Source organism: Colossoma macropomum, unplaced genomic scaffold (genome assembly GCF_904425465.1).
Source record: "Colossoma macropomum unplaced genomic scaffold, Colossoma_macropomum, whole genome shotgun sequence".
Lineage (NCBI taxonomy): Eukaryota > Metazoa > Chordata > Actinopteri > Characiformes > Serrasalmidae > Colossoma > Colossoma macropomum.
Genome location: NW_023496052.1, coordinates 31,317 through 49,397, shown reverse-complemented (window position 1 = coordinate 49,397; position 18,081 = coordinate 31,317). Strand labels below are relative to the sequence as shown.

The 18,081-nt window shown below is 38.0% G+C and overlaps 1 protein-coding gene across 1 annotated transcript in view; it reads right to left on the bottom strand.

The window, feature by feature from the left end:
• The window catches only part of LOC118804664, a 96,973-nt gene that overhangs the window by 66,770 nt on the left and 12,122 nt on the right, over nt 1-18,081 (bottom strand). The window contains exons 4-9 of the mRNA XM_036565236.1: nt 11,889-11,945; nt 10,523-10,601; nt 8,910-9,120; nt 6,952-8,704; nt 4,568-4,741; nt 548-724 (exon numbers count right to left, since the gene is read on the bottom strand). Of these exons, the coding sequence (XP_036421129.1) occupies nt 548-724; nt 4,568-4,741; nt 6,952-8,704; nt 8,910-9,120; nt 10,523-10,601; nt 11,889-11,945 (2,451 nt within the window). The remainder of the gene's footprint in view (nt 1-547; nt 725-4,567; nt 4,742-6,951; nt 8,705-8,909; nt 9,121-10,522; nt 10,602-11,888; nt 11,946-18,081) is intronic.

Here is an 18,081-nt window from a genome sequence, read left to right as displayed (position 1 = left end):
CTCCTTGTATTTTCCCACTCAGATCCAGCTCTCTCAGCAGTAAGGGGTTTATTCTTAGAGCTTTATTCAGAGAATCACAGGCTTCCTCTGCAGCAGAACTGTTCAGCAGTCTGCAATGAAGACAAAAAACTCAGATTACTCACAATTTCCCTTTTACAATTACTTTTACCCACATATTTGTAGGTAAATGCTCAATTACACTTCTAAATCACCGTGTATCAGTGAAGGTACAATGCATTGGTGGTTCAATATAATGTGGACATTTTAATATACAATTTAATAGACAAGCTGCTACTTGTCCACAAATTCACAGCAGAGATCCCACAGTGTATTTTATAAGCTCTACCAATAATGCAAACTGTTTGTAGCCATTAGATCAAATCCTTTGATGTTTTGGGTAGAATTATTGACATTGACTCTAACATGACAATCTTCAAAAGACAAATAAATACACTATTATTTCATTTTTAACTGTGAGTGCATACACATTTGAAATTCCCTATGTTGACTATACCCACAACTCCCTCATCTTTCCCAGAATATCTACCTCAATTTGTTCAGTTTGCAGTTTTCATCCTCTATCAAATCATCAAGTATCCTCACTCCAGTATCTCCAGGATAATTTCCTCTGAGATCCAGCTCTATCAGGTGTGACAAGGAGTTTGATTTGAGAGCTGAAGCCAGAGCAGCATATCCTTCCTCTGTTATACTGCAGAATGAAAGTCTAAAAGAGGAGAAAAATCATTTTTGGCAGAATACAATAAATGTTTACAAGATATATTACCTCTTATCAGCACTTCAAGGACATTATATGATTTTTAGTTAAAAGTTTTATTGCCATCAGCACTCTAACATTGATGCCTATGTACATTATAATATATGTACATAAATACACATGTCATGAAATATCCTGGCTTAAATACATTGACAAACATGATAAACATTACATGCCATGTGTTCATAACATGTTAGCTCTTAATTACATGACAATAGTCATTGAAGGTGTCAGTGTAATTAAAACCCAATTTCATTAAATAAAACAACACAATTTAACAATGCATCATTTTTATTGACCAACCAATTATCTTCTAAAAATACAAGTTCTCCTGCTTATGTATAAGTATTCTCATTTGTCAGCCACTAATCATCTGTTTAATGAGACTGATACCCTAGAAGGAAAAGGAAGTTAGAGACAGATGAAGAAGTCGAGGAACAAAGGACAGAAAGAGTGGAGAGATGGAGAACTGAGCCAAGCAGAAAAGTGGAGAAATGAATGAAACCAAGCCAGCTTAAAATCTTACAAATTACTGAGAATTTAAAAAGTAATATTCTTTGTGAATTTCTTATTTTTCTTTTTTTTTCTTGCTGATTTCTTTAAATTAATCATAAACTAATTTGGAATATTTGCATTGTCCTCCTCCTGAAGGAATGTACAAATTTACCAAATCTAATCTATGACAATTAAAATGAAAGCTATAATCAGGGGCTGAATCAGGGTACTGATTTTTGTTTGCCCCATAAATTTCTAAATCAATGCAGAAGTCTCCAAATTAACACCTTAATCAAGTGCATGAAATGAAAGTAAAATTTGTTGCATTTTCTTAAAAAAACAGTGTTCAGACATGTTTGCCCCCCCCCCCAACGTGGTCTCTTACATAGTACTACACCTCACTACACTGTATATTAAAAATATAGTGTTATTTCTGTTATGTTCCTCATTCCTTACTGCCAGTCATCTGTACTGTTTGGTGTTATTTCTTGCTTTATATTTACTTGTTGAGTATACCCGTCTTGAGTATAGTTCAGGAAATTGTACAACGTAATTCAGTCTGGAATTATTACTTAGTAGACTTGCAAAAACTATGGACATTGTACATTCTTACTGGATTAAAATTACTGATCTCATTGGTAAACACTCAAATTACAACACCTGCCCAGGTAAAATGAATCCAGCTGAAATAGGGCTTAAGTACTTAGTCAAGCTAAGAAACTGGACCAAACCAAGGTGTTCACCCAGTCAATTTACAGTCTTGTCTACATGCATATTGGCACAGTCCAACTTTACAACAGCAAATGCCCCTTCATGACGCATGAATGTGTATGTTTGAGTTTTCTGCCATTTAATATATCCACTCATGCTACTGCATAGTCTGGTATTTCTAGCCAAAAAGCTTGAATTTTATGTTTGCTAGTGCACTGATGCTGGGTGTGCATACACCAACTGTATATGTATTCTCTGTTGGGTTTCCAGAACACTGCCAGCAACATTCAACTGACTTTTCCATCTTCTGCCCCACATGCTAATAGGTTGCCTGCAACTGCTCCTGGTGCTGCTAGATCCACTCTTCCACACTCCATTTCAACTCTTCAGCACAATTTTTACAAATATTGGTGTAGACCACATGTTTTAACTGGGCCTCTTAGACTAGCAGTCTGACTAGTTGGACCCCTTAGTGGAGGGGCATGCAGGTCCAGAGATGTGGAAGTATGGAAAGTATCTGGTGCTTTAGTGATCTGTGGTATTATAGACAAAATAACCTAAGTAAGTTTTCATATTTTTCATCTTCTTCTATGATGGGAGAGTGCGGAGCAGTGAGTGTTAGGGTCACCTCAGCCTCCAAGCTTCCCCTGGTTGAAATGAAATTGAGCCTGAATTCAAGGCCTTACCAATCATTTGTCTGATCAAGAATAGCACCCGTCTGGTCCAGCACTGTTTCAGTGAGCTTGGAGAATACGTCAGTCAAGATCAAAACATTCTCTTGCATCAGATGACAGTTCTTTGTACTTTTTCTAGTTCTGGATGAATTATAGATTTGCCCTTAAGACAGAGGACCCCCTCACAATTCACCACCCTCTCCCACTGCCTCAAGAGTTCCAAAATTGGGTTCTTTATTAGCAACATCTCCTATTCTGGTCTCTTTCCCCGAGCCCAAAAGAAATTATTGGATCAGCCAGTCAAAGACTTTGTACAATAGAAATGAGACTAGATGTGGACTTCAGTTCTGAATAGGAAGCATTCTGGGGTCTTTGACCTCTTCACATTGACTAGGCAGTATCCTCAGCAGAATGTCTCTGACTGACAGGGGTGTTATCAACTACAGTTCCTCTCAGCTGCATAAATATCCAACGATATCTATCTGTGACAATTTTTTAACATTAGAATCTTTTTCTAGAAAAGAAAACCCCTTGTTTTGTGACCCATGTTTGATGGTAAAAAGCTGCCATCACAAGTGTGGTAATATAGTCACAAAATCTCTGTGCAAAAGCTCTGTGTGCACATCAGCAGATTGATCTAAGTGTTTCTATGTCCAACTCTGTCTCTGTCTGACAAATATTGGTGTAGACCATATGTTTTAATGGGGCTACTTAGACTAGCAGTCTGACTAGTTAGACTAGCAGTCTTAGTCACACTAACACTGAACCACTGATGTCTATGTAAACATATAGTTACTGACTACAAGCAAAGCCTCTGACCGTGCCAATAACATAAAAATTTGGAATGTCATCACAAAATGAAAATATTTGTATGGACACAAAAAGAAACATATGGATCCTTGACAAAATCACCTCTCATTCAAAACCCAGAAAAATGGAGGGAAGTTCTTATTTTGGTCATAAAATGAGTAGAACCAATTTACTGGAAAATACTACGCCTGGAACAGTTGAAGGTTAAACAAGATGGAGGGATACAATCAGAGGAATCATAAACAAGCCATTAAGAAACCTAAACCTAAAGACAAAAAAAAACAAAAAACAAAAAAAACATAAGTCAGATATTCTGAGGAAACACTCCATGGCACTTAACAATAATAATTCATATCATTAGAGATAATTTATTAAAAAATAAAGAAAAAAGAAATCATTTATTAGAAAAAAGGTTTTATTATAACAGATCTAGCATTTACCAATGCCATGTTAACTGAAGTTGAGCTATTTTTGTGTGTGATATAGAAACAGGAGTTAACTTTTAGGTAGCTGCTTCAATAGTTGAATGTAAGTGCTTTCACTGCACCATATGGAGATCATGCACCCCACAGTGGCAGTGTTCATTCTGTGCATGAAGCAATGATGAAAGTTCACCAGTCTATGGATCATGTGTAATTACTGCACAATGCAATAAGATGGCCAAATACAAACATAATGCATACATCCTGACTTCTATGTCCAATACAACTCTTCTGTTCTGTTCTGACATATGCAATGTGATCACTTGTTCAGAACTTTCAGAATTTGTCATGGAGCAACTGACATCAGCAATAGGCTACATAACATTCATTTCATGTAGAGACAGACAGCATGGTAATACACAGAAAGCTTCCACATGCAGAAATGTTTAACAGTGCTGTGTGTACCTATGTTGTGGTGTTATCATTGCTTTCCCTTTAAAGCATCAAATGTGTTACTTGAACCAGCTGTAGACATACATATCTCTACAAGCAAAGATCTGTCATACTTGTGTATAGGTTTTTGTTTGAATTAACTAACTGTTAGCTGTTATAATATTTTAAGAATTGTAGGTTATTAAATATACAACTTCTACATATGCTAATGACAGAGATGAACTCACCTCAGTTCCTCCAGTTTACAGTTTGCACTCTCCAGTCCAGCTGAGAGCAGCTCTACTCCTCTGTCCTGTATAGGATTCCTGCTCAGATCCAGCAAAGTCAGCTTAGAGGATTCTGAGCTAAGAACTTTAATCAGAACTGAACAGCTTCTCTCTGTCAGGTTACAGTCACTCAGCCTAAAATGAAAATATATCAGAAGAGTTAAAGTAATCTCAAAATCATTTTGCCCTACACACACACTTTCTAAGCTGCATATCCTTCTGGGTTGTGGGGGGAGCTGAAGCCTATCCCAGCAGTCACTGACAGGCAGGAACTCCATATTATGAATCAGAAAAATATATCTTGATCAGACTGTAGCCTTCAGAATAAATACGTTCAAATGGCTTGAGCGTCTCCTACAGCTGTCATGCTTAGCAACGGCGTCTCAGCAGAGTGATACAGTGTTTGTGAAAAACCTGTGATGTTATGGTGAAATAACAGTACAGTTAGAACGCTTCTCAACCAATCAGCTTGCATGGCTGGAACTAACTGTTGTATAATACAGTTGGAAGAACATGCTTGCTTCTTAATTCCGTTGCCTCTTGAAACTCTGACTGAACAATTATTTTAATCTCAAAAAATAATCTGTCAGTGGTCTGAAATCTGTTCTAAATTTATTTACTTATAATGAATAAGTTCATGTCTTCATGTCATGCAACAGGAAATCTTCACTCTAAATAAGGAATTTAGTGTTTTTCTCAGAAAAGTTTTACATAGCTATCATATCTGACACAACAACAAAACACACTTCTGTAGTCTGGCCCAGTGTCCCACCTGCAGCTTTACTGGATTGCTTGAAATGTGGATGACTCATCAAGTATAATCAACCACCAAATCTGTAGCCTGTCTCTGTGTTCTGCCCTGTGCTGAGTAAATTCAGTCAAACATGCTTTTCAGTGTTTGTGAGAGAAGCAGGAGATGATGAAGCACATGCTTCACCTTCACAGCGAGAGGAAAAGGTAAAAAACATCATGTTTGAACAACGTAGTTGGTAAAAAACTCAGTGGGCCTGGTCATATCATTTCACTCACTCTAGCAAAATAAAAGTGGCTTGTGTGTGCAGCTCACAATAGTTTGGTGAGAGTGAGGTTTCTGTATGTGTTGAGCTAACACACTGTGCGGACCAACACTGCTCCTGTAGTAGTTTGAACCCGTTCAGAATGTGTTGCCTACAGCAGAGCTTCAGTGGGTCAAGTATGCAGACAAGCCTCCAGAAAGCAGTAAATTATTTCTAAAATCACTTATCATTTATTGTTTAAGGTCACTTGCTGTTTTATGATTAGTAAATAAGTTATGCATGATTTCTGGTCATCTTCGTTTCTATTTTTGCTCATTAAGTACAGACAGCTGCAGCTCGCTAGTTCCAAAGATTTCATCGCTCTGCTTAGACAAAACATGAAATCATGTAATCAAATAACATGTGATACAACACTTCCAACTACTGCAGTTATTGCATATGATATATTTTTTTATTGAACAACAAAATAAATTAAACAAATACATTAACATTCATATTCCCTCATTGTTGCTCTTTACGAAGTAATGACAATTTTTCATGATTGCTCAGATGCTTATTTTTGCTGTAATACATTTACAGTTCTATGTATTTGTTAGTGTTATCTACACTTTTGAAAAAGAGGGTTCTTTAAGGGTTCTTTAGTAAAGAAAATGGTTCTATATAGAACTATGTACACCAAAGAACCTCTGCATAATTAATGTGTTCTTTGCATCATGAAAGCATTCTTCAGATTGATCGAGGATATGATGTAGATAGTTCTATATAAAACCTTTCTGTAAAGGGTTCAAATTTTTGAGCCCCCTTTTATTTAAGTTATTTTTATCTGTTTATTTTCTTAAAGATAGCTTTGAAATGTTTAAATGGCTATTTTTGCATACTTTACTGTCTAAAACTTAAAGCACTTTATTTGTTGTAATGTTCTATTTTTATTTAATGTAAGGTATAAGTAATATTTGTGAGAAAAGAACTCAAAAATTATATTTTCTTGGTTTTGTTGTGTTTCTGGTGATACACACCTGTCAGTCCCATTTATTTGGCATGTATCAATCTTGAGATTAATATCCATCTTGGTAACTAAACCTAAATATTTCATGTCAATTGCAGTAAACCTTTTGTTAAGCTGATGTTTTACTTTTAAGTTACTAACCAGTGACTGTGAACATCTCTGTATGAAGATGTCTTGAAATAAATCTAATCTTCTCCTCAAAAATGCATGAAAGCACAGCTCGTGACTCTCTGCTTGACTCTGCTATGATTCTTGACCTTGATAGAGAGGCATAGAAAAGTACAGAACATTCTAACACCTACAAGGATATATGTTTTACTTACAGAGCTGATTTGGCTTCCTTGAGCACTGACTGCAGTCTGATAAGACACTCATCTGATCTGATGAACTTCTTTAAGTCAAACTTATCCAGCTTCTCTTTTGATGTCAGCAGCACAAAGACCAGAGCTGACCACTGTGCAGGTGAGAGTTCAGCTTCAGAGAGACGTCCTGAGCTCATGTAACTCTGGATCTCCTTCACTAGAGAATCATCATTTAACTCATTCAGACAGTAGAAGAGATTGATTGATCTCTCTGGAGATGGATTTTCCTTAAACTTTAACTTGATGTACTCAACTATGTCCTTCTGGCAGTCAGAACTGCTTCCTTTCTGGGTCAGCAGACCTCGAATGAGCTGCTCATTAGACTCCAGAGAGAGACCCAGAAGGAAGCGAAGGAAAAGGTCCAGGTGTCCATGGTCACTCTTCAAAGCCTTGTCTACTGCAGTCTTGAACAAATCAATGACTTCTGTTTTTCTGCTCTCCTGTGATTCAGACTGATGGTCTAAAACATTCTTGGTGTCATTTTTGAAACAAATGAATGCAAATAAAGCAGCAAGGAACTCTTGAATGCTGAGATGTACAAAGCTGTAAATTGTGTCATGAAATCTGCCTGTCTCCTGAGTGCACAGTCCTGAGTACACTGATATCTTACTGGGGTCAATTCCACAGGCTTCTAGATGTTCTGTGTGGAATATCAGGCTGTTTTCTTCCAAGTGCTGAAAAGCCAACTTTCCCAGTGAGTGAATGCTGTCTCTATCCCATGGTATGTCCAAGGCATTCTTTCCAACGTACTTTGCATTCCCTTGTACGGTCTGAAAGATCAGAAAGCAGGCATACATTTCCGTCAGTGTCTTTGGCGTATTTTCACTCTCAGTTTCTTCCAGAATTCTCTGAAGTACATTGGCTGAGATCCAACAGAAGACAGGGATGTGGCACATGATGTGGAGGCTTCTTGATTCTCTGATGTGATCAATTATTTTGCTGGCCAGGTTCTGATCACGGATTCTCTTTCTGAAATATTCCTCTTTCTGCTCATCATTGAAGCCGCGCACCTCTGTCACTCGTTCAATACACTCAGCAGGGATCATACTGGCTGCTGCTGGTCTAGTGGTCATCCAGATCAGAGCAGAGGGAAGCAGATTTCCTTTGATGAGGCTCGTCATCACAGCATCCAGTGGGGCTGCTTTTGAGACTTTATTCAAGATTTCATTTTCTTGGAATTTCAAAGGAAGTTTACATTCATCCAGTCCATCAAAGACGAACAGGACTTTATTCTTATCTGATAATCTCAGTCCTTGTGTCTCTGGGAAGAAAAAATAGATGATGTCCATCAAACTCTGACTTTCTTTCTTCATCAGGTTCAATTCTCGGAAGGGAAGTGGAAAGATGAACTGGATGTCCTGATATTCTTTACCTTCAGCCCAGTCCAAAATAAACTTCTGTACACAGATTGATTTTCCGATGCCTGCAACTCCCTGGGTCAGAACAGTTCTGATGGGTTTGTCTTGTCCAGCTAATGGTTTAAACATATCCTTGCATATGATTTGTACCTCTTGCTGCATTTGATGTTTTTCAATGAGTCTTGCTTCATGTGCTTTATTGGCCTTTCCAGCTCCACCTTCAGTGATGTACAGATCTGTGTAGATCGTGTTTAGACTGCTGGACTCTCCTTGCTTTGCAATTCCTTCATATACATGAAGACACTTATTCCTCAATCCTTCTTTGAGTGGACGCTGTATAATTCCAATCAGCTCATCTAATTCATCAATTATAAAAACACAACAGAGACAAATACAAAGTAAAACTTAATGTAATAAATTTCTGTGGAATAGTATAGAAAAGTTTAGGAAAAATATGGAAGACAAATGGTAAAAATTCAGAACTACCAGTTTGCATGCACACGTTTACTTTGACATGAACATTAAGAAAATATAATATTTTGTCATCTGTTCATCTCTTACTTTGCAGAGCATCAGCGAGTTCTTCGTGTTCCATCTTCTTCAGGTAGGAAAGTGTCATATTAAGAACGCCCTGTCTCAAATTCCATATGCTTTCCATTTTCAATTTGCTTTGCTTTGCTTTTCTATAATATTGTGTGTTTTCATTTCTCAGAATTTTCTTATACATTTCCAGCTCATGCTTTACAAGTGCAATTATTTTCTTCTCAAGCTCCTAAAGAAAAAACAAAAAGAGGTAAAGAAAATTATTTAAAATGAAAAAAAAAATTGCATAATTTTAATTGTAACATAATTCTTATTGGAATAAGCCTTTAGAAATTTTTATGTAGGTTGATGTCAGCTGTCATGAATGTTTTATGAAAACGCCCTATAGCTAATACATGCCCAAATTTTTTGACCATAATGTTTTAGTAATTCGTTGCTTTATGGCATATGACAGAGCAATATACACTGTTAAAGTGCAGTATGTAAGTATCTGGAGCACCACATGTCATTTGGCTGTTTTTGTCATGGCTATATTCATAGGAATTACATTAATTTTACTATATAGTAACCCAATATAAGAGGACTAAGAGTTGTTGAACAGTTGGCTGATCAGTTGCTTAGTGTGTTACACTGCATCACAATCTGCTTGATTCTAGATGTGGCATTGGAAATATGGAACCTGGTGATGATGAGCAATGTAAAGAAACACCTAGCATACTAAGGAAAATCAAAATAAGACATTAAAGAATACAATGCTTTTAATCCTGAAGACTAACATAAAGAGAAGAAAAGCACCAGCATCACCTCAGATGGCTGGTAAGCCTCAAGAACAGAAAGACCAGTCTACAGTTAGCTTAAGGACAGAAATTGACACTGTTACAGATTCTGAAGTAGGCCTGGCTATGTAAAAATAGTACATAATGTCTTGTTAAAAAAAAATGCACTCAGACTGCTACATGTGCATGAGTAAAAATGTCCCAAAGCCAAATCCAGTATAGATACAGGAATGTCTAAGATCATGAAACATAGGATTACTTTCTGTTTCAAGAACAAAATGCGAAATGTGGTGGTGGGGCTGCATTATGCTCCTTCACTGTGTAACTCCCACAAGACTTACATCAAGTATCCTCAGCTAGCCATTTTAAAAAGCATACAGTAGCTTAAAACGCATGATTTCCTTTTTTTCAATTTAATTTTCCCTATTTTCTCTTGTACTTTTATTTGCCTCACTCTTTGTGAAGCACTTCCAGTTGCATTATAGTGTATAAAAGGTGCTATATAAATAAAGTTGTATTTATTATTATACAAAAATTATTGACAGTTAGCTAATAAAAAAACACAGTATAATTAGCAGTATTATTTTGAAGGGTACATGCTTAGTCTGCATGTTGCATTAGTCTGTTCTACATGTACAGTGTTAAACCTTCTAGGACTCATGACCTGTTGTCATGCTGATTGTTGAGGCACCAGTGGAGTTTGGTACATACAGGCGGAGACTCTACAACATGTCTACTCATGACACAAAGTGAGGTGAATGAAGTGAATCTCTGATGTCAACAGATCTCATGCATGTTTATAAGGTGTGTATCTTATGAATAGCCATTTAGAAGAAGTGTTACCAAAACACTTACATCAAAGATGTTGAAGAGATATGTCATTTTCTTCTGAAGCTTGTCACTTGTCACAGTAGACTCTGCCCCCAGTTGATTTCTGCAGTCAAAATAAATGTATATCTATATTTATTATATTTATATATGTTTATTTAAATGTATATAAATGTATATTATTGTATAGTCTTTTCTGACCAGCAGCCAGGTGGTGCTGCACCACCCACTGCTTTCAGGATTGTTGAATCTTTAATTTTTTAAAGAAAATAACTTAAATATTGTAGCAAAGCAACAACTACTGTAAACTTGATGTATGAGTTTGTATTTTTAAATGCTTTATTTATGTATTTTAGCTTGTGGTTCACGTGGCTTTTCATTCATGAAGTGCATCACTTTCATCATCAACTGAGTCGCTAAAGCGCAAGCACTCTTAACTGTCCAGACAATGAAACAATGAAGCACGCATCTAACATCATATTCAAGTTTGCTGATGACTTTACCATCCTAGGCCTCATTACTGATGAAGATGAAACAGCCTACAGAGACGAGGTCAGCACTCTGTCAGAGTGGAGCCATGACAGCAACCTCTGTCACATCATCAACTAAATGTTTCTAAGGGTCTTTATTTCTCTGTCAATGTAATTATCTTCTGCTTGATGAGAGTTTGAGTACTAAATCTTCCCAACATTAACTCCAGTGTGTAGCTTCACTACATTGTACATGGTAAATAACTCTGTGGCACATTTCAACAATATGATTGGCCGACATCCAGCCAAATTTGCTTCTTTTTTGCATAAAGTTTGATCAGAACGAGAGACAGCAGAGTGAACAGGGCTGCATCAGCAGTGGCTGCACTGGTTAGCTGTGCAGAGCTGTAGTCTCTGTCTCTCTCTCTCTCTCTCTCTTTCTCTCTCTCTCTGCATTACAGTAATTGCATTTTCAATGTCACTTTAAGACACATTGTTTAATGTAAATTATCGAGGCAATTCAAATGGATATAGCATAGCTTCTAGTGTCTTTTGTATACATTCACTTTATAAGGAGATCAGAAAAAACAACAGAAGTAATTCTGTGTTACAGACTAGCTGCATCACTTATGAAACAAAGTTATTATGTAATTTGAAATGCACGGCCTGATTGTTCCCTGTCAAAAGCAGTGTTATTCCTGTATTTTACATTGTCTTCTTTAAAGAAGAAGTTAAAATGTATGTAATAAATATTAATATTAAACAAATAATGAACTGCACTGTAAAATTTGGAGGTGAATAGCTTAAGTGCTTCACTTCCTCAAATTCACATCCCTATGATAATGCAAAATAATATATATATAAAATTTGCAATTCAAGGTGCAATAGAAGACAGAAGTTTATAAAAGCAAAGCTGGGAGTACCTTGGCTTCGGGGGAGAATTATTTTTCTGATCCTTCTTCAGGGGTGTTTTTTTAATCCTGAGAGAGAGAGAGAGAGAGAGAGAGAGACAAAGGCAAACAGAGAGAAGAACATATCTGAGAACACATAGAAACAGGATATATTCATTTGTCTTTGTCAGTGAAAATGATGAGATATGAATCTACTTGTACACATGCCATGCATCCATGCTTGATGTGTAGAAATAATGCTTATGGAGCAGATCATATGTGTAACGGTGTACAATAGTTGTATTAATGTTATGTTATGAAATTCCTGCTAAATGGGTTTGGCACCACCTGCTGGTTGGTCAGCGTATTACAGCTCCTATATATATTGGTGATTCGGTGCAGCCTCAGCAGTAGAGCGTTTGCAAGCTGCCGTGGTGAGAACAGCTTCATATGTTCAGCTCAGTAAAACTGCAAATAAGTCTGTAAATGTTGTAATATTCAACTTTTGTCCCTGCTGTCTGATGTAACAGACCCTGATGTAACAGAGATCAGTATACCCAGTTGGGGTTTTCCAAAACGCTTTATTTAAACGTTATAAATTTGAAGCTAAACCTGAACTGTGCTAACGTTAGCCTGTTTTAGTTGTCTACTGGCCGAAGCGTGAACAGAGACTTAAACTGTGGTTGCCGTACTCAGGTACGTTCCATTCATGTTTCAATGTGTATTAGAACAGCATTAATGAGCACAGCAATGCTAGCTGGGTTAACTAGCTTATTCTCAGCTGCACCATGTGGTCTGGATGCCATATTTTGTGTTCGCCCCCAGATGGCATTACTTCATATTTTACTTTTGGTTGATGTTCCACTAATTATAAAAAGATGATGTAGCTATAAAATATAATTCATGTTGATACTGTAATAATTGACCCTGATGGAAATGTAAAATGTAGACGTGTATAAATCTAAAAACTGAACATATGGAAACACAAGCACTTTCACCACTATACGATCATAGCAATTTGTAAAGGTAATTGTATTATTTTCATGAATATATATTTTTCATGTCGTTGGTTTATTTTGGAAATATATTTAGACCAATGTATTCTTTGGGCAGTAGAGTGTTTGCACGCTGCTGTGTTGTTTGCTGGCCGAAGCATGAACAGAGACTTAAACTGAGGTTGCCGTACTCATTACAGGAGGCTAATAAAACTGCATCATCCCAATTTGGTGTCCATCATTGACCAGTGTGGACGAATATCCGATAGAAGGGTCACATATGTACATAGACTGTTTACAAATTCGGTTTATTAAAATGGAGTTATGGATTATCTGAAATTTGGGAGGAGAACCATGCCTGAAACCCCTCCTACTTCCAATCAAATGGCCTATAAATTTCCATCTCAACCTTTTATTTCCTATGGCGAAGGTTTCCCACCAGTTGTGGGATGCCAGTACTGCTATAAGCCACTGAGCTCTCAAGTGTTCTCCTCTCGCCATTGTCCTTGGCCATCTGCCTGCACCGTCTGATAAAACATTCCACGTAACTTCTAAATTGAGATTTGTTCTCAGTGTCCCTGCCTGTTTATTGCTACCTCGATAGGATCTGTCTGCCCAACTGCTCAAGGCTCATGCTGGCATGTAAACTATGTGACAATAGCACAACGTTGACACATGCCCTATGTGATGACATCACAGTGCCAACGCACAATCTACACAATGAATTCATCCCTCTAAAGTACTTTCCAACAATGTCCTTGCTGTGTCTTTTCCAGGCTGACATAGCTCCACTCTCTTGCTCTTCTCTGTTTTTGCTCCTGCATGCTCACCTCCCTTTTCCCTTTTTCTTTATGTTCACCCCCACAATGTTCTTCTCAGCACACTACCAAAATTTAAATCTGTCACATACCGATGTTTTATATTTTTTAAAAAGTGGAATGTGCTGCCTTCATGCATTTAACTTTTTTATCTGCTCACTGTTTCATCAGGTCAGCTGTATGAGCCAATCCACATTAAGTCGTAGCACATATTTCAGTGAAGTCACATCTTCAACTTCCTTTCATCCCCTTATCGCTACCCTTCCAGATAGCACTCATCACTGCTTTTTCTGGGCCCCTGTAGGCACAGCTTCAGCTATAGCTTAAAGATCAATCATTTCACATCAAAATGTAAGTTTGAGAGAGTTTCAAATCACAATAGTGCAATTTTTATTATAGCTTACATTAGTAACAATGTTATTAACGTGATAAATTTAATCAAAAAAACACGGATCTTGTGAATTGCCAATAGATAAGTTACACCACTTGAGGCACTGAAACACTTTCAACTACAGAATACTCCCACACACTCCTACTGGCACTGCCAGAATCTGAAGCTGCATCATTCCCTTTTCAAACATCATAAGGCTCCCCATATTAACTCTGCATTCTCATCATACCCCTATAGTCACTTGTCACCCCTTCTTTCTCAACCCATTAACTACCCTATGGACATTGCCACTAGATTTCATCATTGTCCTCCTAACCCCCTCTATTTTTCAGCCTCTTCTACATACCCCCTCCCTGTTTTAGTATGAATCTTGTACCTATTCCCATGCACTAACTTTCAACCTCATCAGCCACACTTTTTGTATTTTACGACAGAGGCTCCCCTCTATCTCCCACTCCAAATCTTATTTCATCTCCCCTCACCCCCCGATGGTTCACGCCTCGGATGGCTTCATTGTTCCTCACACATCTCACACCTCACCCTCCTTTTGGAGAACATTTCTTCTCAGGCCTCTGCACGCTGAACTTAACCGCCTCATTGGTTTATTTCTGAAAGATGAAGCATACACTTACCATGACCATGACTATTGTGTTGTTTCAGCAAAGAATAATGTATTTGTGAATAGACTGTGTCAGATATTGTCAATTTGCCTTCACAGAACTGCACGGGTGGGAGCAGACCAAACTGTTATGGTTGCGGGCAGGAGCAGACAAATGATTCCGATTTTCTGCAGGAATGAGTGGAATGAAATCTTGCAAGAGCGGACAGGAGTGGGACTGAAAAAACAGTCCTGTGCAGACTTCTAATGTGCTGCTCTACTAGAAATTTCAAATGCTTTTCTAACATCAGTGATTTGCATTGCCCTGACCACCAAACATCTCACCACAAGTGGAGAGACCTCAGAATACTAGTGGCACAGGGCACCCTCAATCATCACCATTGAAGAACATGACTCAGGCTGAGTTTCTGACACTGCAATCACCAACAGAGTCACCACAGTCATCCATCTCATCCTCTACCCTTTCCTTCTCAACATCATGTCCTCCACATATTGATTTCTCAAAGAAAATGTAGGAACTGGTTTGCACTGGGACTAAACTCTCACTCTCCATCTCAGCTTGTCCACAGGTTTTACCCAAAAAAGCACAGGGCACCCCTTCCTCTGCATGTCTGCATCCCCCTACTCACTGAAAAAATCTCTTAGGCCACATCAACACCATGAGCAGCAGCTCCGTCCTTCATTCCTCTGGTAGTGCAGTGGAGTGAATGTTCAGTGAATTCTGCTGATAGCAGCAGCAGGGTACAAAATACCAATAGCACACTTTGTGATCTGTTCAGGTTCCTTGCTATAGCAGAAATGGTACTGACAGCTGTTCTGACAGCAAGCTGGGACCCAGTATTAGTGTATCAAGTTATGGAGGCCATATGCGCAGGGTCAGTTGACATACTCCTCGATGATTTAACTTGACTATTGCTCATGTCATGGATGTTGTTATACCAGTAATTAAGTCCACTATGAGCTCTATAAACAAAGCCTTTCTATTTTTAGAATTTATCCAGGAGTACAGTTACATTTGTCTAAGACCCAGACTCTATTTGGCATTGTTGAGAACTCCCAAACCCTCCAAAACTGATGTAAACAATTTTCCACAGAAAGTTTTTCTGAAATTGCTTTGTTTTTCAGTGAAAAACAATCAATCAAATAATGAAACTACACTGTCTCTATGACCATCTAGAAATAACTTGAATATTATATGATAGTTTAATACAGCTGACCATTATAACTGTATTAAATTTAACAATTTAATACAACTGAGAGGAAACTGTTCAGCACCTTACATCATTGGCATGTTGTCTACACACTGCCATCTGACTTTTTTAGAACTATTGTGGCATCCCATCACTGGCTTGCATTGCCTCTGAAGCTCGGATGGCATGGCTGTGCAAGAGGACCATGTGAAGAGGCTCATCCCCCATAAAAAGGGACTCTGATATTGTTAGTGTTGCTGTTCTGATATGTGTGTGTTGCTTCTGTTTTATGGTGTTGTGAGTCATTTTGTATGAGTTGATGGTTACTATGGATGGGAAAGCTATAATCTCAATAAATTTAATGCTTTCTGGAGAAGAAATATTAGTGAATATTTTGATTTCTGGGCCCTAAAACCAAGTCTGAAATTTTGGTGTTCTAATTGGAGCTCAAAACAATGGAGTTATCAGGCTACTGAATTGAATCTGCTCTTTATCTGCTCATGTTAAACTCATACACAAAACCATGAAAATGAATCCTAGTGCACCACAGGCCCAAACTTCCAAAATGGAGTCCTAATATAACTTTAGGAGGTATGCCTGAAGCCTCTCCTTCCAGCCTAAGGCCCTATAAATTCCTATCTCTACCTTCCATTTAGCGTGATCAAGTTTTCGCATTCCCCACCAAGACCCTATCTTCCCCCCTGTCAAAAACGTTGGGACAAAAGGCTGGAAAAGTAAGTGGTATAAATAAAAAAACAGCTGGAGGAGCAATTTCCAACTAACTCACATGACTGGGTATATAAAGAACATTTTAGAGAGGCAGAGTCTCTCAGAAACAAAGATGAGCAGAGATTCACCAATCTGAGGAAAACTGTGGAACAATTTCAGAAAAATGTTCCTCAATGTAAAATTGCAAAAACTTTGGAAATTCCACCATCTACAGTACATAATATCATGAAAAGATTCAGAGAATCTGGAGAAATCCCTGTTGGATGTTGGATGCTCGTGATCTTTGGGCCCTCAGGTGGCACTGCATTAAAAACAGACATGTTTCTGTACTGGAAATCAGTGCATGGGCTCAGGATTACTTCCAGAAATCACTGTCTGTGAACACAGCTCACCATACAATCCACAAATGCAAGCTAAAGCTGTATCATTCAAGGAAGTCATATGTCAATGTGATCCAGAAACACCGCCGTCTTTTCTGGGCCAAAGCTCATTTAAAAGGGACTGAGGCAAAATGGAAAACTGTTCTGTGGTCAGATGAGTCAAAGTTTTTTATTCTTTTTTGGAACCCACAGACACTGTGTCCTGTGGACTCAAGAGGAGAGGGACTGTCCAGCTTGTTATCAGTGCACAGTTTGAAAGCCTTCATCTCTGATGGTCTGGGGCTGCATTAGTGCCTATGATGTGGGCAGCTTACACATCTGGAAAGGCTCTATCAATGCTGAACAGTATATAGAGGTTTTACAACAACAAATGCTCCCATCCAGACAGCGTCTCTTTCAGGGAAGGCTTTGAATATTTCAGCAAGACGATAAACCACATACTGCATCCATCACAACAGCATGGCTTCACAGAAGAAGAGTCCAGGTGCTGAACTGACCTGCAGTCCAGATCTTTCACCAATAGAAAACATTTGGCTCATCATGAAACAAAAATCCAGCAAAGTAGACAAGATTCCTCTCTCAAAACTCCAGCAATTGGTCTCCTCACTTCCCAGACATTTACAGACTGTTCTTAAAGAAGAGGGGATGCTACACAGTGGTGGACCTGGCCCTGTCCCAACTTTTTAGAGGTGCTTAATGTTTTTCATGAAATGGTAAAATGTCTCACCTTCAACGACTGACGTGTTTTAAGTTATATTGGGAATAAAATATGGGTCTATGAGATTTGCAAGTGATTGCATTCTGTTTTTATTTACACTTACATTTTACACAGCGTCCCAACTTTTTGGAATTGGGGTTTAGGATGATACTCAGAAAGGGAGCCCATCCTCCTCTGGACAGCACTAGAAAGTTTAGTGGTAACACTTTACAATACTGTTTCATAGTTACAACAGGAACAAATGAGAAGTGCTGCATTAACAATTGAGTAACTACTATTAACTACCAAGGACTACTAGTTAACTACTCAGTAGATAATAGTGAACTAATGATTATGGTAGTTCACTATTAACTAAACAATAACTGCTGAGTCTCATAGAGAATTAT